At 51.7% G+C, this 23,629-nt stretch overlaps 6 protein-coding genes across 7 annotated transcripts; 3 read left to right on the top strand and 3 right to left on the bottom strand.

The window, feature by feature from the left end:
• The first annotated feature begins 3,052 nt into the window (after positions 1-3,052).
• On the top strand, positions 3,053-7,726 carry LOC120949506 (glycogen [starch] synthase). 2 transcript variants are annotated; one of them, XM_040366851.2, is made up of 6 exons: positions 3,053-3,180; positions 4,882-5,021; positions 5,100-5,476; positions 5,563-6,903; positions 6,979-7,117; positions 7,192-7,726. In XM_040366851.2, exons 2-6 carry the CDS (start codon positions 4,898-4,900, stop codon positions 7,287-7,289), a joined length of 2,079 nt encoding a protein of 692 aa, XP_040222785.1. In that variant the 5' UTR covers positions 3,053-3,180; positions 4,882-4,897; the 3' UTR covers positions 7,290-7,726. The 2 variants fall into 2 exon arrangements, with proteins under 2 accessions (XP_040222785.1, XP_040222784.1); XM_040366850.2 differs by having other exon boundaries at positions 3,053-3,349.
• A 1,027-nt stretch (positions 7,727-8,753) lies between these two features.
• On the bottom strand, positions 8,754-15,097 carry LOC120947891 (zonadhesin-like). Its single transcript, XM_040363703.2, has 3 exons — positions 14,991-15,097; positions 9,084-13,488; positions 8,754-9,002 (listed from the first exon to the last, which is right to left on the bottom strand). The coding sequence occupies exons 1-3, from the start codon at positions 15,009-15,011 to the stop codon at positions 8,815-8,817; spliced, it is 4,614 nt and encodes a 1,537-aa protein (XP_040219637.2). The 5' UTR covers positions 15,012-15,097; the 3' UTR covers positions 8,754-8,814.
• Positions 15,098-15,425: 328 nt separating this feature from the next.
• Positions 15,426-16,952, top strand: LOC120947896 (uncharacterized). Its single transcript, XM_040363709.2, has 2 exons — positions 15,426-16,537; positions 16,609-16,952. Exons 1-2 carry the CDS (start codon positions 15,613-15,615, stop codon positions 16,806-16,808), a joined length of 1,125 nt encoding a protein of 374 aa, XP_040219643.2. The 5' UTR covers positions 15,426-15,612; the 3' UTR covers positions 16,809-16,952.
• On the bottom strand, positions 16,892-19,172 carry LOC120947897 (uncharacterized). The gene is made up of 2 exons (XM_040363710.2): positions 18,917-19,172; positions 16,892-18,472 (listed from the first exon to the last, which is right to left on the bottom strand). The coding sequence occupies exon 2, from the start codon at positions 18,470-18,472 to the stop codon at positions 17,024-17,026; it is 1,449 nt and encodes a 482-aa protein (XP_040219644.2). The 5' UTR covers positions 18,917-19,172; the 3' UTR covers positions 16,892-17,023.
• A 354-nt stretch (positions 19,173-19,526) lies between these two features.
• On the bottom strand, positions 19,527-20,805 carry LOC120947898 (uncharacterized). The gene is made up of 4 exons (XM_040363712.2): positions 20,611-20,805; positions 20,433-20,547; positions 19,808-20,183; positions 19,527-19,732 (listed from the first exon to the last, which is right to left on the bottom strand). Exons 1-4 carry the CDS (start codon positions 20,708-20,710, stop codon positions 19,610-19,612), a joined length of 714 nt encoding a protein of 237 aa, XP_040219646.2. The 5' UTR covers positions 20,711-20,805; the 3' UTR covers positions 19,527-19,609.
• A 50-nt stretch (positions 20,806-20,855) lies between these two features.
• On the top strand, positions 20,856-23,439 carry LOC120947895 (DNA helicase MCM8-like). The gene is made up of 3 exons (XM_040363708.2): positions 20,856-21,257; positions 21,315-22,778; positions 22,848-23,439. The coding sequence occupies exons 1-3, from the start codon at positions 21,062-21,064 to the stop codon at positions 23,342-23,344; spliced, it is 2,157 nt and encodes a 718-aa protein (XP_040219642.2). The 5' UTR covers positions 20,856-21,061; the 3' UTR covers positions 23,345-23,439.
• Positions 23,440-23,629: the final 190 nt, after the last annotated feature.

The following is a 23,629-nucleotide window of genomic DNA, read 5'->3' as shown; positions in this document are numbered from 1 at the left end:
CGGGGTCTATTGTTCGGAAGAGAAAAAGAAACGTCTCCCCTGCCTCTCGCTCGATGCTGTAAGCGAGGAGCGACCCGCCCCGGCTTGGCTGACGCATGCATCGCTCGCGTTGCCTGGCTTGCTCCTTCTCTCGCCTTTTTTGGAGACGCATCATCGTTGCGGATGGTGCTGCGCGGCCATGTCGCTGCCTGGAGGATGGCATAGAAAGTTATGTTCTAGCCCGTCGCTGTCCTGGCGATTGACGCAGCATGCGTAAGTGGCGTTTATGTTGCATACATAGTCGATAGCGCTGCGGCTGCGCTCGGGGATTGGCTGTGGCGAACGGCCCCCGGGAGCCTCAAATGCCGGTGATGCAGCCGATCCTTTCACGCACAAAGCTGCTCCACGCGTCCCCGCATTTTATGGATGGCTTGGTTAGATTTAGCTGCCCCTCGTTGTCGTACTACCCGAACACAACACAACAACATGACCGTCCTGCGTTCAAGCCCCGTTTGATCCTAGTGGCCCAGGACTGCCTGTCTCGCTATGGGTAAACTAATTAGTAACAGGTCACGTCAACTCGTACGACTTAGCAACATGCTCGCCATGAGTTCAAGCCTCGTATGGACCGTCTCTCGTAGCAACGGCTAACTATCCGGCATGACCGCGTAGGTCGTTGCGCCAAGAAGAAGAAAGGAGTGGCTGAGGGAGACAGAAAAGCAATGGTTGCTGTGTCAAATAAGAAAAATATGAAGAAGCTTTGTACGATCCGCAGCTCATAAGATTGATGTGTACAATTTGGACAATACAGAAGGAAGAACATCGATTTTCAAAAATCTTGATTTTGATTTTGATCAAAATCAAAATTTTGATCCCTTCCTGTGTGTCCTCCCCGTTCCTGTATGCTCCCTCCAGTTCGCTTCGCGCTCGTCCCCCATTGTTTAGAACCCATCGTCGCTTCGGAACAGTAAACGCTACTACACGCAATCCCCGCTTTCATTTTCTCATCTCACCTCTTCGACTATCACCCTTCCTGGTCCTCCGGTTCCTTCCGCTCTTGTTAGCTCCCCATTTATTTACTCGCTTACCCCTTCTTTCCTTCCCATTCCTTTTCTTTCGTATTGCTGTTCAATAATGCTAGCATAGTTTAGAATAACAAATGTAAACTGTATTTGCCGTAAGCCTTAAGGCAAACAATAGTGAAGTGCGGGCGGATTAACCAGTACACAAACTAAGTGGCCGCGTGAGGTCCCGAGGAAGGATCCTTCGTAATCCTTTTTTTGTCGAAACCATCCGTAAACGATCCAGTTCATTTGTTTCGACTCGAACTCGTTGCACCCACGGGTCGAATTGGCGCCTGCCGAACTACCTAGCGCACTCGCTGACCACATACCAGCGCTCCATGGAACCACTTGGTCGATTGCAGCCCGTGGCCGATAAGACCCCACAGCTCCCTGCCATCTCCCTGCTCTCTTTGTTGTACAGGTTATTTCGCCATCCCCCACGTACCGAGGCCGCGTTCAGCATTGCAAGCTCATAGCCTCCCGTACACATTTTCTTCTTCTTCTTTGACGTAACGAACAATGCTGTAGACAGGGCTGAAACGACTTCTTAACCTTACTCAAATCACGCTATCGGATAGTCGGTTCTTGCTATCTGGGGAATGGTCCGGATAAGAATCGATCTCGTCCGGTCTCGTAGCAACCGGTCTCATCACAGCATGCGTTCAATGAGTCGGGGCGCTGGTCGAAGAGAGCACCAGAGTGACGATGAAAAGATTGCAGCAGATTGCCGTTTGGTTTAAAGGGTATACAATATGCGGTATTTAATTGTTGCTCGACTGCAGAAAAAGTTTACCAAAATGTGTCCCAAATCTACAAACATCATAACATCTGTGTTTGTGGTTGTGTTAGTCACAAAACGCATTAGGTGCAGTGCGGCACATAAACGTGCACGAATTGGTACATCATTTGGTGTGCCAGAGCCATTGCATCTAACAATTTACCCTTTAATTAACTTAACTTCCTTTAACGCATCAAGAGGATTCGCAGGCAATGTCACACACGGGAAAAACAAGGACAAAGAAAACTCCCTCACGTGCGAGAAAGAGCAGCAACAACCATAACGTTGAGCCGATACAATGGAGAGAATGCGACGGGACATCATCGTCTGTGCGCGAGAGTGAAACAAAAGACAGAACCATAATCTTCCCATCCATAATCAACAACCATAATTCGTGTGTGTCTGTTCGCCCCATACAAATGGCATAATTTTTATTTTCGCTTGGTCGAAAATCGCGGCGAAAACCCGATTTTGCGGCTGGGGTGAGCTTACCATCGGCCCGCATACCTACAACTTCAGTGTATGCCTCGCTATGGTTCCACATTCTCTTTTATTTTCTCAGCCCTCTCTTGCGCTCTCTTCAAACAGATTTGTTGTTATGTTTTCAGCCAGTTCTTGGCTCTCCTCGGGCATGCCGGCTTTTAAAGGTGACACTGCGCGACCAAACTGTGTGGTCCGCTCGGCACTTCTCTCCGTAGCCGACGCGTGAGATGCACACACTTTCTTTCTCGCGAGCAGGCATGCGTTTTAGGAGGTTCCCATTTCTCCGCCATCGGACCAACGAAAAGCAAGTACAGGGATACCGAACGGGATTTTGAAATAGCTAGTTTACTAGTTGGAAATGAAAAGTTCATACAGCATGATATATTATTTACTTAATAATATTGCTTGAATGTACATTACATATATCTTTTATTAACAGTACTGGGATTGAATAGATTGATGTACATAAATGAAATGAGAATTTATTGGTAAAAAATGTCTTTAAAACATCTCATTTATCCTTCACCATGCTCCCCATAGGTCACATTTTTGATATTAGATTTTCCTATTTTATTTAAATTGACTTATCAACTAATTCGTAATTAAATTGTCCCTTATAATCGAGAGCACGCACTATTCCCAGCACTAGGTAAAAGACCGGCGAATCGTAATGCAATCTGTCCACCCCTGTAATCTCCCTGTTTCTAGAATCACCCGCACTCAACGAGCATCGGTAAAGCAATGTGAGAGACAACAAAACAGTTCCTTCGAGTCGATTGCCGGAGTCGGACGCAATCTCGCGGGTCGGGCCACGCTGATCACCCATCACCTATTATTGCCGCCACCACCGGGAGTGTTCGCGCGCGTGTGAACCGTGTACGTCGTGTCTCTGTGTCAGTGTGTGTGTGTGTGTGTGTGCGTCTGTGTCTGTGTCCATGCATGTGTGCTCGGCAGATCAGTGCCGTGGATTGATTACCTTTCTGTCGTCCCATCAATTGGCTGAACCCGGCCAGTGAGCATAGATAGATTTCTGCGTGTCCCGTGTGTAAGTAATTGGACACCGTAGCCAGTCGCCGGATAATAGGAAACCCGAACCCGGTGTCCAGTGCGTGACCATCTTTGTTCCGTCCCCGTCCCCCCACACCATACCAATCTCCCGAACCTGCGTTCTTCGGGACAAATCATCCCGCTGCTGCCATCTCGCTGCTGTCTGCCGCGGTACCGGTGCCCTAGCCATTGACCTTTATTTGACATTTAAACGGCACGGCTCTCCGCTGGCGGTGCTTTCCGACGGCCAGATCCGTCCCACCGTCGATACAATCCAATCGGGCGCGTACGCTCGGGAGCGGTCTAGTTTGCTCTCTCGCTCGCTCGCTCGCTCGCTCTCCGCTCCTTCGCGCGGTGCTCTATTTCGGATCTATTTACCCAAACGGCGTGATGTTGCCCTCAGCCTCAGCTGTTTCTTAATTACCTGCGGACCCAAACTGCCTGCTTTCCTCTTTTTCCCTTCCGCATCCTGTACCACCTGTGCAGACCGATCGCGAGCTCTAATGTGCCGTGTCTGCCGTGTCGCCTAATGACGTTGGAGTGAAAAACGCAGCTCCAAAAACAGCCCTAACCCTGACCGCCGGGCAGCATCGAGGTCAGCGACGCCGATAAGATACAGCGTTGTGCCTTATCGGCACGCCGAAATAAGGTGCCCCGGCCCCGGTATTGCGCTTGTTACCACACCAACACACACCAACACAACATGTACCAACGGAATCCACGAAAACGAATTGGACGGATCGGTTGAGAAAGTTTCTAGAACCGGCCTGCCGGTTAAAAATCCCGCTTACATACTGAAGTGGTAGAACTGGTTTTTCTGGAGTGGAATGCATCGTTCCAGCCATTTCCACTCTCTTCCCCCCTGAATGTGTGATGCATTGCATAAGGACAGTGGCTATGGGAGTGACCTCTACTTGGCGCTGTTGTGAGATGATCGTGTGCGTGTGTGTGATCGCATCAACAATGAAATGAAGCCTTTGGGAGTAAAGAACAACAATAACAGAGCCACTTAGTTTTGTTTTTTGAAAAGTAAGAATAACAAAAACCCCTTTTTAGTTTATATTATGCTGATCATCGAACCAGTGCAGTTGATAGTGACGGCCGGGGCGTGTTTACATAACCGTGGCGACCGTACCGATGAGCAATGTGGCGCCGTCCGTACGAACGATGCAGTAATAATGATGGAAGAGCAGGCAGGCATCCTTTCCAGCGTTGACATTGTGCCGATGTCAAACGCGCAGTGGTCAAGGTCGTTTGATAACCTTGAAGCCGTTGGTGGCCTCAAGACGCGCTTGGCGTTGGCGCGAACGCATGTTAGATACGGCCCGACAGCCCTGGTTAGAATGAGCGGCGAAATTCGCCAATGTCTCTGTCGCCACTATTAATAGACGGTTTGTGTGTGTGTGTGTTTGTGTACTACTTGCTAGATGTTATGGCCGCCTCATGACGCAAAAAGAGAGGGCGTCTGTTTCACTGTAGAGTAAAGCATGATGTTGATTTTGGTTCGTCTTGCATTTGCTATCCTTGCAGCAACACTTAATACAACATGAGCCGCCGATATTCGCGCGTCGAGTCCAGCTCGGACCTGATGCAGTTCCTGGACCGTGGCCACTCGGCAAACACGGAAAACCGATGGACGTTCGAGATAGCGTGGGAGGTGGCCAACAAAGGTAATGGAAGTGGAGCAAAAGCTCCGGTACACTTTCTCAGTTTTATTAATCCTGTTCCGGTTACTTCGTTACTTACAGTCGGTGGCATATACACCGTGATCCGATCAAAAGCGTTCGTGTCGACCGAGGAGCTGGGCGACCAGTACTGTCTGATCGGCCCGTACAAGGAAGCGTCCGCCCGTACCGAGGTTGAGGCGTGCGAGTTTCCCAGCAATGGGCCGTTCTACCGCGCGGTCACGGCCATGCGCAACCAGGGCTTCAAGGTGCACTGTGGCCGCTGGCTGGTTGATGGCAATCCACAGATCATACTGTTCGACATCGGGTCGGCGGCGTGGAAGATGGACGGCTACAAACAGGAGCTCTGGGACTCGTCCAATGTCGGCATTCCGCATCTGGACATTGAGTGTAACGATGCCATCATTCTCGGCTACACGGTGGCGACCTTCATCGATGAGGTAAGTCTCCCCAAAACGGGGTTGTCAACAGTTGTCGCGCAGATTCGATTTAAGCTACCATTTTGCAACTACCCAATCGTTTCCAGTTCAAGCGCTGCGCTGAGGTGTACTCGCACGAGAACGAATACGGTCCGCCACGGATTGTGGCTCACTTTCACGAGTGGCAGGCGGGCGTCGGGCTGATTGCGCTCCGGACGCGCCAGGTCGATGTGGCGACCGTCTTCACCACGCACGCCACCCTGCTCGGGCGGTACCTGTGCGCGGGCAACACCGATTTCTACAACAACCTCGACAAGTTCCCGGTGGACGAGGAGGCGGGCAAGCGGCAAATCTACCACCGGTACTGTTTGGAGCGGGCGGCCACCCACCTGTCGCACGTGTTTACCACCGTGTCCGAGATTACCGGGTACGAGGCGGAGCATCTGCTGAAGCGCAAGCCGGACATTATCACCCCGAACGGGCTGAACGTGAAGAAGTTCGCGGCGATCCACGAGTTCCAGAACATGCACGCGATGGCGAAGGAGAAGATACACGAGTTTACGCGCGGCCACTTTTACGGTCACTTTAACTTTAACATCGAGAAGACGCTGTACATGTTCATTGCCGGGCGGTACGAGTTCAGCAACAAGGGGGCGGACATCTTTATTGAGGCACTGGCCCGCCTCAACCACATGCTGAAGTCGAGCAACTCGGACGTGACGGTGGTGGCATTTTTGATCTTCCCGGCCAAGACGAACAACTTCAACGTGGAGTCGCTGCGGGGCCATGCCGTCACCAAGCAGCTGCGCGATACGATCAACAGCATCCAGCAGGACATCGGGAAGCGGATGTACGAGACGTGCCTGCAGGGCCAGCTGCCCGAGGGCGCGGAGATACTGACGAAGGAGGACATTGTGAAGATTAAGCGCTGTCTGTACGCGCTGCAGCGCGATGGCAATCCGCCCGTAACGACGCACAACGTGGTAGACGATTGGAACGATCCGGTGCTAGAGTCGATCCGCCGGTGCCATCTCTTCAACACGAAGTACGATCGCGTGAAGGTGGTGTTTCATCCGGAGTTCCTGAACTCTACCAATCCGCTGTTCGGGCTGGACTACGAGGAGTTTGTGCGCGGCTGCCATCTCGGTGTGTTCCCGTCGTACTACGAACCGTGGGGCTACACGCCGGCCGAGTGTACGGTGATGGGTATACCGAGCATCACGACGAACCTGTCCGGGTTTGGGTGCTTCATGCACGAGCACGTGGCCGATCCGAAGTCGTACGGTATCTACATCGTCGACCGGCGGCACGTTGCGGTGGAGGAGAGCGTCCAGCAGCTGTCCAAGTATATGTTCGAGTTTTCGAAGCTCAACCGCCGCCAGCGCATCATTCAGCGTAATCGAACGGAGCGGTTGAGCGATCTGCTCGACTGGAGAAATCTGGGAATTGTAAGTCCGGAGCGGCTCGGAACGTACTTGTTGACAGCAATCTTACTGGTAATTTTGATTTGTTTCGCCCGATAGTACTACCGCCAGGCGAGGGTTAAGGCACTGCAGCGTGTGTATCCGGATTATGTGGACGAGTCTACGGAATACCTGAAGCGAGCGACAGACTTCACATATCCACGCCCGATCAGTGCCCCACCAAGTCCTAGTTCGTCCAGTAAGTGCAAAACAATGGTTCTTTATATAGTCTTTCTTTCCCAACCACTAACTCTCTGCTCAAACTTCTTGTAGGACATACAACGCCGGCACCGTCCCTGCACGGTTCAGACGATGAACAGGATTCCGTCGACTCTGAGGAGGAGCTACAGGAGCTAAACTCACACCATTAGATCGCACAAACTGGGCCAGCTAACCAATCCTCCTAATCCCCTGAAGCAGGATCCTGTAGATGTATAGAGCGGGAGAAAAAAGAGAGAGAGAGCGTGCGGGACTCTTGCAAGCTGCATCACTCACTATGAAGGATGATATTTTATCCGATGTTGACCAGAAAGATTCTACCGGAAATATTCGCTGTCCAGTCTTGCCTGCCTGTCGTTTCAGTGTTTGTATATGAGTGTGTATTTGTTGTCCTCGGGTAACTCAACACTACCTACTACGTACCGCGTCGGCTGCACTAGCCAAACAAGAGATTGTGTTCACTCACCAACTCCCCTAAGTCCTAAGCTGTATTTAAGAAAGGAAACATCCAGCGGAACCGTTGTGTTGCAAACGTGTTTGCACTTTTAGCAATAAAACCACCCCCTCTACGAAATGTTCCGCTAACTTAGTTGATGCTTTGTTGAATCCTACATCCAGTACCGTACATCTTATTACAAGCAATACCAAACAGACCTATGCGCGTTCAAGTAACACTAAACCGTTTTGCTCGGGATATGGGGAACTTAGTTAAGGCTGTTGTGTCATACATCGATTCCATCAAGAGAAGGATTCTGAACATCAATAGAGACTGATCGGAAATGAAACTGATCCTAAACTCATACCTATTTTGGCCGTGATTACGAAACTGAACCCAAATCCACAACGATCCTGGAACTTATCCTTTCCCCAAATCGATTTTTGAACCTGATCTTGAACCAAAATGGGTCCTTAGATCTAATTCAGCATTCATATTGTCCCTGTAAATGATCCTGAACCCATGCCTGTCCTGTTCCCGAGTGCCTCGCATGTCGGATCTTTCATCTTTGATCCGTACCATTGCTGGAACTGATGCCCCAACCCATACTGATATTAGATCTGATCCTGAACACAAACTGATACCTTGATACTGATATTGATCCCATACCGGTCCTGGAATCATTTTTGAACGCATATCAGTCTTGTAACTCCAGACCAGATCCAGATCCAGACCCCATACGCATCCTAAAACTACCGCTGAAGTTACACCGTTTTTGGAATTGAATCTCACACTGATAACATTCCAGGGACTTATGCACACTTGCCCTGGGGCTAATCACCAACACATACCGATCCTTAAACTGATCCCGAACTCACACTCATGCTGGAAATGATTGTGAATCCTGACTGCTTCTGGAAGTTGTCCTCTATCCTCCCTCAGACGTTCCAATCAGAAATAGAATTCGGTTTTCTCAACATTGCTTGGGGAGACTAAAAAATGTTGCTGTGGACGGTGGAGTCGTTAGATGCCGCAATATATCCTTAGTTTTAGTGGACACCATTCTAGACATTCTTCCAGAAAGTACATAACAAACAAAAAATAACTATTGCCATCTACATTTGATTACATGTATCATTTTATTTGCCTACCCGGCTATTGTGGAACATGGAACATTAGGTTAGTTTTGCTATTATGAATAACATCGGATGCAGATGAGGTGGTGGTGGTGTGTGTGTGGCTCATGCATCTATTTTTAAGTATTCACACACCCGCGACAGTGCCTGTTCGCTACCAGCCGCTCTGTACGATAGGGTTTCGCAGAAGCTACTCAGCTCGATCGTGCTGCAACTGGTGCACTCCTCGTACGTGTAGCACTTCTTCACACAGCTGTAGCTCTGATCGGCACAATCACCACAATCCATGGCAGCTGTATCGAAGAGAGAGAGAGAGATAAAGAGAAAAATTATAAGTTACATACACACTCAAATTTTCCAGCTTCGACCACTACCTTCTTCATCATCCGCGTCTTCCTCCTCGTAGCCGTATCCTTCCTCCTCCTGTTCCGGCGGTGCCATCACGATGAACGTCTCGTTGTACGACAAATGCTGTCCCACGGTCAGCTGCACGGTCGTGCTTTCGCTTTCACAGAAGCTGGACGCAATGTTGCGATAGTGCGTCTGCTCGCACGACCACTGTTCCTCCTCGTCCCGCACGCAAACCCGCGGCCCAACCACGGTGCAGCGCTTCACACGCGCCACGCTCGCATCGGTCGCTTCGGCCTCGACCGCGACGCTCGACGCCGGCCCGGACTCCCTCAGCTCGTAGTCCGAGCCCGGCGGCACGTACGTGTCCCCACTCGAGTAGCTCGGGAAGTCATCGAAGCTTCCTCCAGCGACGCTCGACGCCGAGCTGGGCTCCCTCGTGTCTTCCAGTGTACTGCCGCTCGAGTAGCTCGGGAAGTCCTCGAAGCCGCCTCCAGCCTGCTCCCCGGTGAAGTAGTCATCGAAGCTGCTGCTGTCACTGGGCCGTGCCGACCCAAAGTCGGTAGTGTAGTTGCTCTGCACTTCTGGGACCACCACGGAACCGACGTACGACGGGTAGGACGCTTGCTGGATGATGGTCGGTGCGCTGGACAGGATGCTACCGCTGCTGATGATGCTGCTGCTGCTGGCGACACTGACGCTCGGCGTGTACGGTACGGCCGGCGCCGAGGTCGTGCAGGTGCGCTGCGCATAGAGCGTTCGCACGCACGACGAACCCTGCAGCATGTAGCCCGCCGAACAGGTCGCCTTCGAGCTGGTCACCTTCGTCACGCACATACCGTCCCGCAGTACAGCGCCATTGCGACACTGGGCCGCCACCTTGACCAGCTTCGTGCAGGTGCCGTGCGCGTACCGGTACCCCTCCGCGCACTGAGGCCGATCGATGACGCAGTAGTTCTGCTGCAGGGTCGCACCGGACGGACAGGTCGGTTCCCGCGTTTCGCGCCGCACACAGCCCTCCCGGCGCAGCTCGTACTCGGGCGGACAGTTCGGTCCGGGCGCCACGCACCGCCCATCCATCATCGAGCCTCTCGCGCACGCCAGCTTCACCACGCGCTGCCTCACGCACTGTCCGCCGCGGAGCTGGTAGCCCGGCGCGCACGTAGCACTGCGCACGCACCGCCCCTCGGTAATGACCGTGCCGGGCGGGCACTCGGGCGAGCCGTAGCTCGTGCGGACGCACTCGCCCCGCACCATGCTGTAGTCCGGCTCGCAGGTCGGCCCATCGCCGATGCACAGATTGTCCCGCAGCATGCTGCCGTGCGGGCAGCGGACCGTTTCGCGTACCTCGCGCACACACTCGCGCCCCTTCAGCTCGAACCCGGCCGGGCAGAGCAGCCGCTGGGAGACGCACCGGTTGCCCACGATCTGGAACTCGTACGGGCAGTTGATCGGCCGCCGGTCCAGCATCGTGCACTGGCCGGCCGAGAACGTGTAGCCCGTCTCGCACTGCGGTGGTCGCACCAGCACGCACACCCCATTGCTTAGCCGCGTGCCGGGCGGACAGATCGGGCTGCGGTACTCCACCTTCACGCACCGGTCGCCCACGTAGTCGTACCCGTGCTCGCAGCTCGGTATGCCCACCACGCACATGTCGCGCACGAGCCGGGCCGCCATCGGGCACGAAACCGTGCGCTGCTCCGTCCGCACGCACATGTTGCCCTCGAGGCGGAAGCCCGCCGAGCAGCTGAAGTGCGCAATGCACTCCCCGTCCGCGTACACGAACCCGGGCGGGCAGGTGATGGCCGTATGCTCCTCGCGCTGGCACGTCCCACGGTGCAGGTAGTACCCGGGCGGGCAGCTGAGCGTGCCGACGCAGAACCCGTTGCGCTTGGTGCTGCCGGGCGGGCAGGTTGCCGGCCGCTCGGTCAGCGTCACGCACGCGCCCTCCATGTTGCGGTAGCCGGGCGGGCAGGTAGGCCGCGTGTGGATGCACCGGTCGCCCGCCTGCTGGTAGCCGTCCCGGCACACGGCCGGCCGGGTCTGCAGCCGCACGCACCGGTCCCCTTGCAGGAAGCTGCCCGCCGCGCACGTCATCGTGTGGTAGACGATGCACTGCCCGCCGTCCATCGTGTAGCCGGGCGGACACTCCATCGCGAGGAGCGACCGGCGCGAGCAGACGCCATTCTGCATGGTGAAGCCGGCCGGGCAGGCCGCCGCCTGGACCGAGGCCGTCATTTGCGTTTGCGTTTGGGTCTGGGCCGCCGCCGCACAGCCGGTAGCGCACGGGATGCCGCACGCGCCCGTCATGCACGGATTGGCGCATATGCCGTACGCGCACGGGCTCGGGGCCACGGCCGGGCTGGCGACGGCAGTGACGGTCGTGCCGTGGCACTGGCCCGCCGAGTACTGGTAGCCGGCCGGGCAGCTCGGGTAGGCCGTCTCCTGCGTCTCGCACACCCCGTTCACTGGCACCGTGCCGACGCGGCACTGGGCCGCGACGCTGCTCTGGCACCGGCTCCCCCGGAGCGTCGTGCCGGGCGGACAGACCGGCGCCGTCGTCATGCGCATCACGCACTGTCCCTCCTGCAGCGTGTACCCGTCCATGCAGATCATGTCGCGCGTAACGCACCGCTCGCCCTCCAGCACGGTGCCGGCCGGGCAGGTCATTGTCGTGCGCGACATGCGCACGCACATCGCCTCCTTCGCGTTGTAGTTGTAGCCGTACTCGCACTGCACCTTCGCCAGGCAGCGCTCGCGCACGTACGCAAACCCGGCCTCGCAGCTCGGCGACACCTGCTCGCCCCGCACACAGTCCCCGTCGCGGCGCGTTGCCCCAGCCGGACAGTCGTCCACGCGCAGCACACACTTCCCGTTGCGGTACTGCGCGCCGGCCGGGCAGCGTGGCTCCTCCCGGAGGTGCTGCACGCAGACGCCATCGCGCAGCGCGAATCCGGTCTCGCAGCGCGGCTCCCCCACCACACACTGGTCGTCGCGCATCACGCTGCCCGGCGGGCAGGTCCGGCGGGCGGTCAGCTCCCGCACGCACTCACCATTGCGCAGCGTAAAGCCCGTCTCGCAGCTGACCGACGAGGAGACGCACTCGCCCGCCTGCATGCGCATCTCGCGCGGGCAGGTGGCGGGCCGCTGGCTGTACCGGACGCACTGCATGTACTCGAGCTTGTAGTCGCGGGGGCACACGTCCTGCTCGGACTCGCACACTTCCCCCACCAGCCGGGCACCGGACGGGCAGGTCGCGGGTCGGTTCTCCTTCTTCACGCAAACGCCCCCGGGGCGGGTCTGGAAGCCGGGCGGACAGTTCAGCTCCTGCACCACGCACACGCCGTTCTGGGGGCGCGTGCCCGGCGGGCAGCGGGGCGTTGTGCGGCGCTCCAGCACACACTGGCCCCCGGACAGCCGGTACTCGGGCGGACATTCCGGGCTGGACACGACGCACAGCCCGCCCTGGAGCGAGCCGCCCTCCTCGCAGCTGATCGGGACCTGTTCGCGCTGGACGCAGATGCCGCCCTCCTGCCGGTAGCCGGCCGGACACTGGGGCGTACTGTACAGGCAGACGCCGCCGGCGAGCCGGGTGTCGGGCGGGCAGCTGGCCGGTGCACTCATGTTCCGCACGCACCGCCCGTACTCGTCGATCGCGTACGGGTAGCGGCATTCGGCCGGCACGACGCACACGTCGTCGCGCCGCATTCCCCGCGTACAGCGTGCCTCCTGGTTGCTGTGCTGGATGCACTCCTCGTAGTTCAGCTCGTACCCGGCCGGGCAGGTCAGTGCCTCCAGCTGGCTGCCTTCCTCCGTCTGCATGTCGACCTGTTTCGTCTCGTACTTGACGCACTGGTCGCCCACCTGCGTGTAGCCGGACTCGCACGTACACGTCACGACCGGGGGCGGTGGTGGCGGTAGCGGAGGTTGTACCACTGTCGGCGGTGGCTGATGGATAATGACAGGCGGTGGAACCGCCACCTGTCCGCAGGTTGCCGTAGCGCAAGGGGCCTGCAGATGGCACTGGCCGTTCAGGAGCGTGTAGCCGGCCTGGCAGGTCGCTTGGCCGACGCACGTGTTGCCGACGAGATTGTAGCCCGCGCCGCAGTACGATACGCGCTGCACGCACTGCCCATTCTGTAGCTGGGTGCCGGCGGGACAGTTGATGGTGGAGCCGACACCAGTCGTCATGATGCCGCCGATCGGCATTATGCCACCGGTTTGCAGCAGGCCGCCACCACCGTACGGGTACACGATCTGGCGGTTCGTTCGCGTTCGATTTCCAACCGTCCCGTTGCGGACGTGCGGCACCGGGTATGTTTCATTCGTAACCGTGACGTTCCCGACAGCCGGAACGGTACTGTTTGTGGCCGCGCTAGCGACGAACGCTGCGTGAAGCAGCCCGGCTAGCAGCAGGCAGCATATTACACTCTGCAAAGAAGGAGCAAAGAACGCCGAGAAGAGCGGTCGGTGAGCGAACATGCTTTTTCGTCATTATCAGTGTATTTCGACAGAGGAATAGCCACACATCGGGAATCGACTGATAATGCAATGGAAATTTGAGTGAGATTGAGTGTTGCAAATTTTTCGACAAAAAAAACACCCGAAAACCGATGATAGAGTAAACAGTTAAATATTAGTCCTCAATGCTTAGAAACAATTTAGCCAAACCCAATTTTGTGTAGGGACACTTGTATTAAAGATGAAAATTTTGCAGGATTCTTTGTGAAAAATCGCTTCGAAAATCGTTCCTTCTGACGATTTTACACAAATCGTTCACAAGATGTTATAAGCTCCAGTATAAAAAGATTCATATTTATATTTGAAGGCCTTCAGTTACAATTACATTAAGTTTCATAAGATTATTTTAATTTTAAGCCAGGGTAACCGTGAACGTGAAAATAAAGATTTAGATGCTCAGTTATCGAAAGCATGCGAAGACATTACAAATTCTATACCAAGTTAAACGAAACCGAATTTCCCGACTGATAGTTATCAATTTTATACATTTTGAATGCCTTCGTCATTGAAATATCTTAATAATTGCACTCAAACAACTTTAGAAAAATGGCAGAATAATGATGAAATAGTTTACTTCGACTAGAATGATGTGTATTCGTTGAAGAGTTCGAATACTCCATCTTCAATACATCAAACATCATATTTTAGCTTGTTTTTTAGTAGATACAGTCAAGACTCGTGAAGCTAAATCTTCAAGGAATCTTAAGCTTAGAAAGATTTCCAAGGTATCAAGTATCCGGAGTATCCAAAATGTCAAAGCGTAAAAATTTCTCCTCATTTCACAGCTAAATAAAACATTTTTGTGTACTACGAAATTCAGCTGAGAGAGTGTAGGTAACGAAGTCATAAATGAGACATTAAGAAATATGTATAAGGGGTTCAAAACTGTGACGGAATACATCAGTAAGACGATATTCATCTTCAAGTGACTACACCACAGCGAGATTCCACTGTATATCAAAAACTGTCATTTTCATTTTCACTTTCACGGTACCTGTCTAGTGATTAGTCCTCCTTTGTTCTGATCTCTTCTCATTTCACATGATCTACTTCGTTTGTATAGTAGCAATGTACGTCGTGATCATTTACTGGCACTTCCAATGAATAGACCACCGATACGAACTTATTGGAGCGATTTATCTCATTTCAACGAGTGAAAAAATTCAATGAACTCCACTTGTTTCCTGGCACTTATCCCATTATTCTAGCATGAACTCATTCCAAATCTGCTTCACAGCTATATTTGTTATAATTGTTGCACTTTAGCTCAAACGGAAAAAGATGTAAATCTATAATCGATTCCAAATATACTTGGACACACTGTAAGCACGTTAGACTTCAGAGACCGTAGAGAAATAGTACAGACTTATATGTTAACCACTTTGCACATTTGCCCCACAGCACCGGATTACCTTTGTTTCACGTAATTCCATCGCGTACACTTGTAACTTCACTCCAATCCGGCGATACTCGCCGTATGGCAATCGGATTAACACTGGATGTGTGGTGTGGCCTTGCTGTTGATTTAAATATTATTCTACCATCCGCCCAATTATCTCACCTCGAAGGTCAAACCCAGATTATAGGAAGAAGTTTGTGCTCCCCAATCGCGTCAGCATTTCCAGCTAAATTCTTCCCACATGGGAGTTCATTGCAACAATTTGACAACTTCTTATCAGTGAGGTAACCGCCAGTGGCACCCTGCATCCTCTAGAACATCGAGAGGATGGGGTCTTTTTTTGTGTACGCCAACAATGTTGGCCCAACCTCTCCATTCATGTTTGGGTTCTGTTTTAATCAATTTCGGTGGAATTCTAATTCCAGCACCGGCCCGTATATTTAATTCGTAGAATCAACCAGGAGTACCAAAGAATTGTTTTGCATGTTCTATGCTCTAAGCCGAAACTCGGAATGTGAAGGTTAACCCAATGGGGTTATCAACCACGGTGGGTCGTTAGCTGGAATCCGGGAAATGATATTTTCAGTTCCAACTAAGCCTGACTTTCGGGCAGACGTTTAAACCATAGGAGGGTAATGTTTCGCGGATCCTGTAGACTGTGGTGTTTTGCCACCGCGTTGGCCCTGCTCCCGTTAGCCTTCCCGGCCGAAACTGTGCCGAAGAGTGTATCAATTCCGCCTATCTGCTTAAACGGAGCGAAGGTGGCGGGCAAATGTGTGTGCAATCCCGGCTACAGTGAGTACAAAGGCAACTGTTACCTTACCAACCCATCGGCCAGCTGCCCAGCGGGATCCGTTCTGTGGAATGGAAGTTGCCACCCACAAGTCTTGCCCCCGATACTGGAAGTCGTTCCAGCAAAGGAAAGCTTCATAGTTGTGCCACCGTTGCATATCAAGCTCCCGGTGCCGGATCCGCTCGATCCGAACAATGTGGAGGAAGAGCAGGCGGAGGATGAGGATGATGATGACGCGGAACAGGTCGGTATGGTTCCGACGCGTGATCACCATCTCACCGTAAGCTACGAGAAGATCGTTAACAACCATAATGTGATCTATAACGAAACCACATTCAACACGAACACGGTCAACAACGTCATAGTGCAGATCATGCGCCGGAAAGCGAACGGAGCTTTGCGAATGGTCGTGATAAGAAACAACGAAACCACCGTGCACGAGGAAGGCCCAAACGAGACCAAGCCGCCGAGTAAAACGGAAACTCCGCCGGCAGACGACAGCACGGACGAACCTGCGACGACGAAAGCACCGGACTCGGATCCTCCCTGCTGTATGATCGTGTCGCCAAGGGTGTGCCGTAAGCAGGAGGACGAATGGGTTTGCTTCCATCGGAAGCAGTACGTGTGTGCCCGGGTTTGCACGGCAAAGGTGATGTACCTGCGACCGAGGAAGCCTCGCTATCAGCATCCATGGTTGATTATGCCACCGATGACGACCTACCCGGCGTACAATGCTCACTGTCGTATGGGACAGTGCCCAAGACCAGGTATAAGCTAGCGGCTGCGTTGAGGAGACAGTTGTCCAGCAGTGTAAGCCTTGTACTTTCTATCGTTCCAGATTGTTCTGGGTGCCTCCGGGGAAGAAGCCGATGCCACCCGATGTGCTACACGTACGACTGTGCGAAGAATGCGAGCTGTCACTTTGTCGATCAGGACGCGTTCTGCAAGGATTCCCCTGGACAGGTGTGCGTGATGACCGAGGAAAAAATTATAGACCTACTGGAGCAACCGAAAGCAAATCGAACTTTAGTTGGGTGAGACCCCAACCTTACATGCTACCTATTAAATAATATTTCGTTAAAGATATGCTACCACCCAAATAAACTAGCACGTACAAGAAGTAGGTTAAACTATGGACGCACAATAAACTGGTCGAGCTTCTTCTCGCGTGCGTGACTTTTATTGCAATTTACTTCCTATTTTGAACAACATTCCTTGCTGGCTTTACGCTCGCTACACTACGCAGGAGGCGTTTAAAGATTTTCCTCCTCATCGTACTCCTCCACGAAGTACACCTCATTGTTCATGGCACCAGCACCCGAACCGTCCTCCTCGTCCTGGTCCTCCTCGTCCACACCGGGCCCACTGGCAGGGAGTTTGGTCGTTTCTTCTCCTTTCTTTTCCTGCCACTTCTGCCCGTACTGCGGATGGGTAGCCGGTGCGGCCATGTAAGGATTATCCACACCCTGCGTACAGTTCTTAACCGTGATGGTTGAACCATCCGTGACGACGGCACACTTGGCCGTCGGTACGCCCCAATCATCCGACACCTCGTTCGACACCGCGAAATCGTCCCCATCGTAGTAGATCACGTTCGATTGATCCAGGGCGGGATCGAACGTTTCGACCGCCGACGGTGCTGCACCCCAGGCCGGATCAATACGATCATGCCCGTAGCAACCGTAGCCACAGTCGCCGTACCCCTCCGGACAGTTGCCGGTGAGGAAGCAGGGTGCCTGATGGTAGTAGAACGGACGAAGCACCGGACCGCGCCTATACCGTGGACCAACGTCAAACGCATCGTCATAGCAACCACGGCAGTGGTCCTGTACCCGTGCGTGCCCATTGAACGCCTCGTACCCGTGCCCGTAATGGTCGTAGCAGCCCGCACATATCACAGTCATGTTGGCCGGCTTGCCGCACACCACGTACGGCCACTCGTCGACGTACACGCAGGTTGGCTTTTCCGGCTGCGGCACGTAAGCGATCTTTTCCTTACATTCGCCCGTGGTTCGGTTGCAGCGCTTGCGCTGCTGAACGTGTATTACGTCGGCCGTACACTGTGGGCCGCAGGTTTGGAACTTGTGATGCTTGCAGCGCACTCCCTGCGTCGACGTGTGGCAACTCTTGGGGCGCACCGCCGTACAGCAGCGCTCCGGTTCCGACCCACTGCTACCATCGTCCAGGGCCAGCTCCGTTAGATTCGTGTACACGTGGATGTTGTTCACGTTGGTGTTGTTCAGCGTGGTCGGCATGTGGATGTGGTTGGTGTTGTTCACTATGTTCGTGAGGCGTATAACGGTGGTCACATTGACCGGTACGCGATAGTGCACACTGTTCTCGCCGTCCTCATCGTCTGCTGCACCGCCATCGTCGATCTGGTTCGTGTCGGGACGTACGATCACCGTGCGATCTAGGCTCTTCAACACCGGCCGCTGAAGAACGGGCAGCGGTTTGACGGGCACGAATGCTACGAATGGTTTCGCCGTTTGAATCACGGGCTCCACGACCACCGGTGGACAGGGTAGCGTCTGTCGCTTCTGACGAGCTGCCTTTAGCTCTTCGACGCAGTCACGATAGGCTTCATATTCGGTTTGTTCACACACGGTATCCTCCAGGGTTGAGGTTTCGCACGGTGTGGGTGCAGCGTGCAAGCAGCTTGCTAGACATGCCAACACTGCCACTATTGCTATAAGATTCATCTGCAATGAAATGAAAAAAAAACGGTGAGACAATACCCATGCGGTGTGGGAAAGAGTGTCAGTTTTCTTTGCCGCCTATTACTTTGAATTCAATTTTTCAATCACAATTAATCATTCAGTCTCGTGCGATCAATTACGCCATGGTTGCCGATTACCGGCAGTCAATACATCATATGGCTTTGACACACGCGTCTATTCACCGGTCAAAAATGTCACCTTACTGATATCACTAACGATGGTCTTTCGCACTTTCTTATCTTTCTAAGCAAACGGGCGTCTGCAGAGAACGGTGATGCCCAACTTTTGCTGGACAGGTGGAACTAAAAAGCTTTCTAAGCTAATAGGACACATCCTGAATAGACAGATCTGTTGTCTATTGAGCCATTGTAAATTTATGTATCTGAAAACATATAGAGCAGCTACAGTTATAACAGCCCTACCTACCTTTGAGAAGTTTAGCAACAGGTGACCAACATAGAAGCCAACCTGCAGTGGACCTACGAGATGATACACGTCTGGTGGAGAACTGACTTCTACTTCAATAATGGGTAACAGCTCCGCGCTGGTTAGATTGTTGTTATCGGTTTTCGGCTTGGCAGGGTGGACGAGGGGCAGACTTATACTAGAAGATATCGTTTCTTTATCTTGCGAGCTAGCTGATACGTGTACAGCAGCAAAATTTGGCAAATTTTCCGCATGGCTTCGGTGTCAGTCTTTCTTATGCTTTAGCCCAGCACATATTTAGCAGAATGTGATGCTTTAAGAATAGATTTTGTTTCTTTTTTTTCTGCCAAAGAGTTTCAACCTCAGTCAACGACGAATTGATTGTTCAGAGATATTTTTTCAGTAATTGTCACATGGATCCCTTGCTATCAGTATAGTGTTTTGCTTGTGTGTAGTTGCGCTTGTCAAGGTAAAGTTCCAGTTCGGCGGATTAGGTCCACTACTTACGTCTAGCCTCTGCGTTTTAGGATACTGCGTTGGCTTAAGCTTAAGCCGTTTATCGGTGAAAACATGTCAGAATAAAAAAAAAAGATATCGGACGCATGATGTTGCAAAACATCATCCAAACACTTTATTCAACGTCTTTCTAACGGTAGGCAGAAGATAAAGTTAAACCAGTTCTCCGAACGACAATCAGCAATTGTAGCAAACTTCTGGGAACGGTACTTCGTCGATGACCGCTTTCAGCAAGTTTTGAAAGTTCCAATTCCGGAACGAAGCTATCATGTAATCGCGAAAATCGAAGTTTGTCATTATCTGCAAGGACAGGAAGATTGCATAAGCAGTATGAGTACAGCTTAAAATTGAAGACTAATGCTAAGGCATTCTTACCGCACGTGAAATTAGCTGCACGTATTTGTTGTTTGGATAGCCCACCGTGACGATCTTGTTCGAATTGTCTATCGACATGAACTGGAGCGAGCCGGTCGGTTCGGTGGAATTGAAAGGTTTCGTCACCTTTAGCGGGAAATCGAACTGATTGTACGTGACGTACAGTGTGCCCGTCCCGTTGTACTCCTCCAGATTGGCGGCAAAGTCCAGCACCACGCCAATGCCGTGCCACTTCAGTGCTCCTTGTACGGTTACCTCCGTGTTGAGAAAGATTTCCGAAAACTTTTGTGCGTCGAACTCGATCGAATCGATCTTGGCGAGAAAGGCCGAATGAAACGATACATTGCCAGTAATGGAAAGGCCTTTGTCGGTTAGTCTGTGGAGTAATGAGAGAAGGCAAAACGTCTGCAGAATCTGAACAGATTTTTTTTGTAAACAGCTCCATCTAATCAACCTTGATAGTGTTAACAGCGACCATAGGGGAAGTAGTTTTACGGTACACTAATTAGTGTTATCACCCCAATAGCTACCAATAGTGATAAACAGGGACTGATTCATCGGCTCACCTTGCTCCTTCATCACTATTCGTGCGCTTTTAGCAAGCTGTTACTACCGGTACACTTACTGTATAGGAGCTACGTAGTCTGCAATTGGCAGCGAGTTTCCAGAAATGTATCTCCCTTCCAATATTTCCACCACGCGTTTTGCAACTCGTTCCAGGTACGGACGTGCACCAATCACTATCATAGCATAGAGAGCAGTAAATTCGTACTGTCCATAAGATACATTTTTAAATAGCTTACCAACTACGGCACTGTGAACGGGAGCCGGCCAAACGAGAAGCGTGCCTATCACGGCGAAACAGGTACAGTATCGTAGAAACACTTTACATTTTAACTCCATCTTACCGTTCCGTAGTCGTAAAAGGCATCAGACCTTAACCCTGGGGGAAATAAATTGATTGTTGAAGTGGATTAAACAGCGCAGATTTTGGGTGATATTCCGCTTTGACCAAAGTCGCGTTATCTTATCAACGGTCGATTTTTAAAATAGCACAGCAATACCAATACCAATAATACGGATTATTCCTTTGTGTGCACAGTGCACGTTTATGTGTGTGTGTTTGAGTGTGAGTGTGTGATTGAGGCGAATCTCTTCACATTTGCTCTCATCGCTCACAAAGCAGGCGGTGTGTTTTTGTAGTTGTTGGCATACTTCGGTCGTTGTAGATGGCGTTTGTAACGACTCGTTACCATGGACGAATGGGATCTGTTTGGAACAACACCGTGTGATTGGGAATTTGGTGATGGTGCAGAATTTGCCAGCAACTTTCAGGATGAACAATACCCATCACAAACTAGTGCACTGTTTGACGAATTCGGAATCGATAGTCGAAGTTGTTCGGACGCATTGGATCGCATCGGTTGGCAGCTTTACTTTCCGAACAAAGGTAAGTGAACTGTGAGCGGTTTAATGGAAGTCACTCATACTATTCGCTCTCTCCTAGATGTACAAACCTGCCGAACAACAAACAAACACATTCGCTGTTTGGTGAAACACTACCACGATTATCGGTGTGAATATTCACTATTAGAAGCGGAAAGCTCCGGCAGCTTTGAATTCAAGCTGAATCTTGCCCGCACTGATATTTGCCTTAAAGATGCATGGCCAACTTTGCAAGCTGATATTGAAGCATTCCCTGAGTACACTATAGCCTGTATGGGACTTGCCATGTATCGCACCGTTGCAGCAACCCATCAAGCTGATCCCTTTTCACCAGAAACACTCGAAATACCAAAGATCACTGCACGCTTGCACCTATTTGGACCCGAACAATCGATCAGTACAATTGATGCTAGCTACACAGACAAATTGGTAACGATTGGTGGGCCGATCGTACATGATAGCGAACCGATTGTTACCAGCACCTTGAGGGCGTACAAATGCAGATACTGCCACGATACGATCGTTTTAGAGCGGCACCATAACCGTCACACTACGCGCCAGTGGATCTGTGAGCAATGCAATGCTGGCGGAGGAATTGAGTATTGTAGTGCGTCCGTGTTGAATCGGGATGAAGCACATCAACTCATTATGGTTCAAGATGCTAGAGTATCTAAAACCCGTTGCCAAACCATTGAAGTGAAGGTGCCTTGCGCTCTGGTAGATGGTTTGCAAGCAGGAGATAATGTTACCATAACTGGTGTGTTGAAAATCGATTCGAGCAAGTTCGTTGCAGCAATCTGCATAAGAAAGGATCTCGACAATGGTACGATTGAAAGGAATGTAAATTCCACGGACGTAGAAGTGATCAATGCAATTCGATCTGAGGCGTGCCTATTTAAGCTGCTGGTACAATCTCTCTGCCCAGCAGTTGCTGGATTGGAAACGGTCAAAGCTGGTTTACTGCTTGCTTTATTCAGTACTACAGGCGATGTGCACGTCCTGCTGGCTGACATAGATAGCGGTAGATCGCAAAAGCTACTGGACAGCTGTATGGCAGCATCGCCGAAAGGATTTGTTGAAAACGATCCATACCGAGATGAGGTTCGTCTGCAATATTTGATGGCAAAATCACCAGCACTACTAGGGTTGGGAGTATGTTGTATCGAACGAATCGATAAAATGGATAAGCTAGAAATGTTGGAAAAGATGCTGACCGACACACCACCTCACACTACCTTGCTGGTAACTGTAATGCCTAACAGGGGCGTACTTGATACCAGGAAACCGTTCCTCGATAATTTCATTCTACCAAGGAATTTGATGGAAAAGTTTGCGTTGGTATTTCTAATGGAAGATGTAATCATTCCGCCAGAGGAACTCGTTTGCTCCGACGGCGTTCGGTTGCATCCCGAAACCCCTTCCGCAAGTAAATGTAGCGTTGAAATACCTTTAGTACGACAGCTTAGGCTAAAGCCTGGCGAACATTGCGATCGTTTGCCGATTGAGTTGTTGCAGAAGTACATAGGTGGGCTAATTTGAATTTGGTTTTGTGCATGTACATCAAATTGTAATGTATGTTTCTCCCTTTTTGTAGATTATGCACGTTCGCACTGTAATCCCGAGTTTACTGAGGAGTCAATGGCATTGCTGGAGCGCTTCTTCTCAGAAATGTATTCCATGCCCCACTGGCTAAACATAACGAATGGGGTGAAAATGGCTCAAATCAAGAGCATGGCTCTCGCCAGGGCACGGATCGATCTTTCACCGGCTATTACAACAGAGCATGTGATGGACACCGTCAGGATTGTAAGTCGCAGCTGGTACGATAGGTACGATACGGACGATCGTGCCCCGACGGTGCAATTGCCCGCTAAAAAGGGAGGAGTGAAGGCAGCCAGTATTCGCCAGTTTTTGGAAGTGTTAAGAGCCCGATCGGTGGAGCACAAAACAAAATCATTTAGCCTGAAAGAGCTTCGCGCATTGATTGAAGAAGAGGGAATGCCGGGCTTTGAAGATGAAATTATCGAAAAGCTTAACATTCAGGGTTATTTGTTGAAGAAAAGTGCAGGATGCTACCGATTGCTCGTTTGAAAATGGTTGATTCGACTGTTCTAGTTTTATAGTCGTTTAGGTTACACTTACATGACAATCTCACAAAACAATAACCCGAATAAAGAACTTTTTTTGTTATGAATTTTAAACTCCAACGGTCATAATGTTGCAATTCAAATTCAGCTGTCAAAGCATCATTTTCCCAACAGGTGGCGCTGACGCTGAAATTGACAGATACGTGCAGAGTGACCAGAAATACCGATTTATCTGTATTCCTACCGATTTTTGATAAGCCTACCGATTAGCAGATGACCACCCTAAAAC

The sequence above is a fragment of the Anopheles coluzzii genome, chromosome 2 (genome assembly GCF_943734685.1).
Source record: "Anopheles coluzzii chromosome 2, AcolN3, whole genome shotgun sequence".
Taxonomy (NCBI): domain Eukaryota; kingdom Metazoa; phylum Arthropoda; class Insecta; order Diptera; family Culicidae; genus Anopheles; species Anopheles coluzzii.
This window is presented reverse-complemented; position numbering and strand designations above follow the sequence as displayed.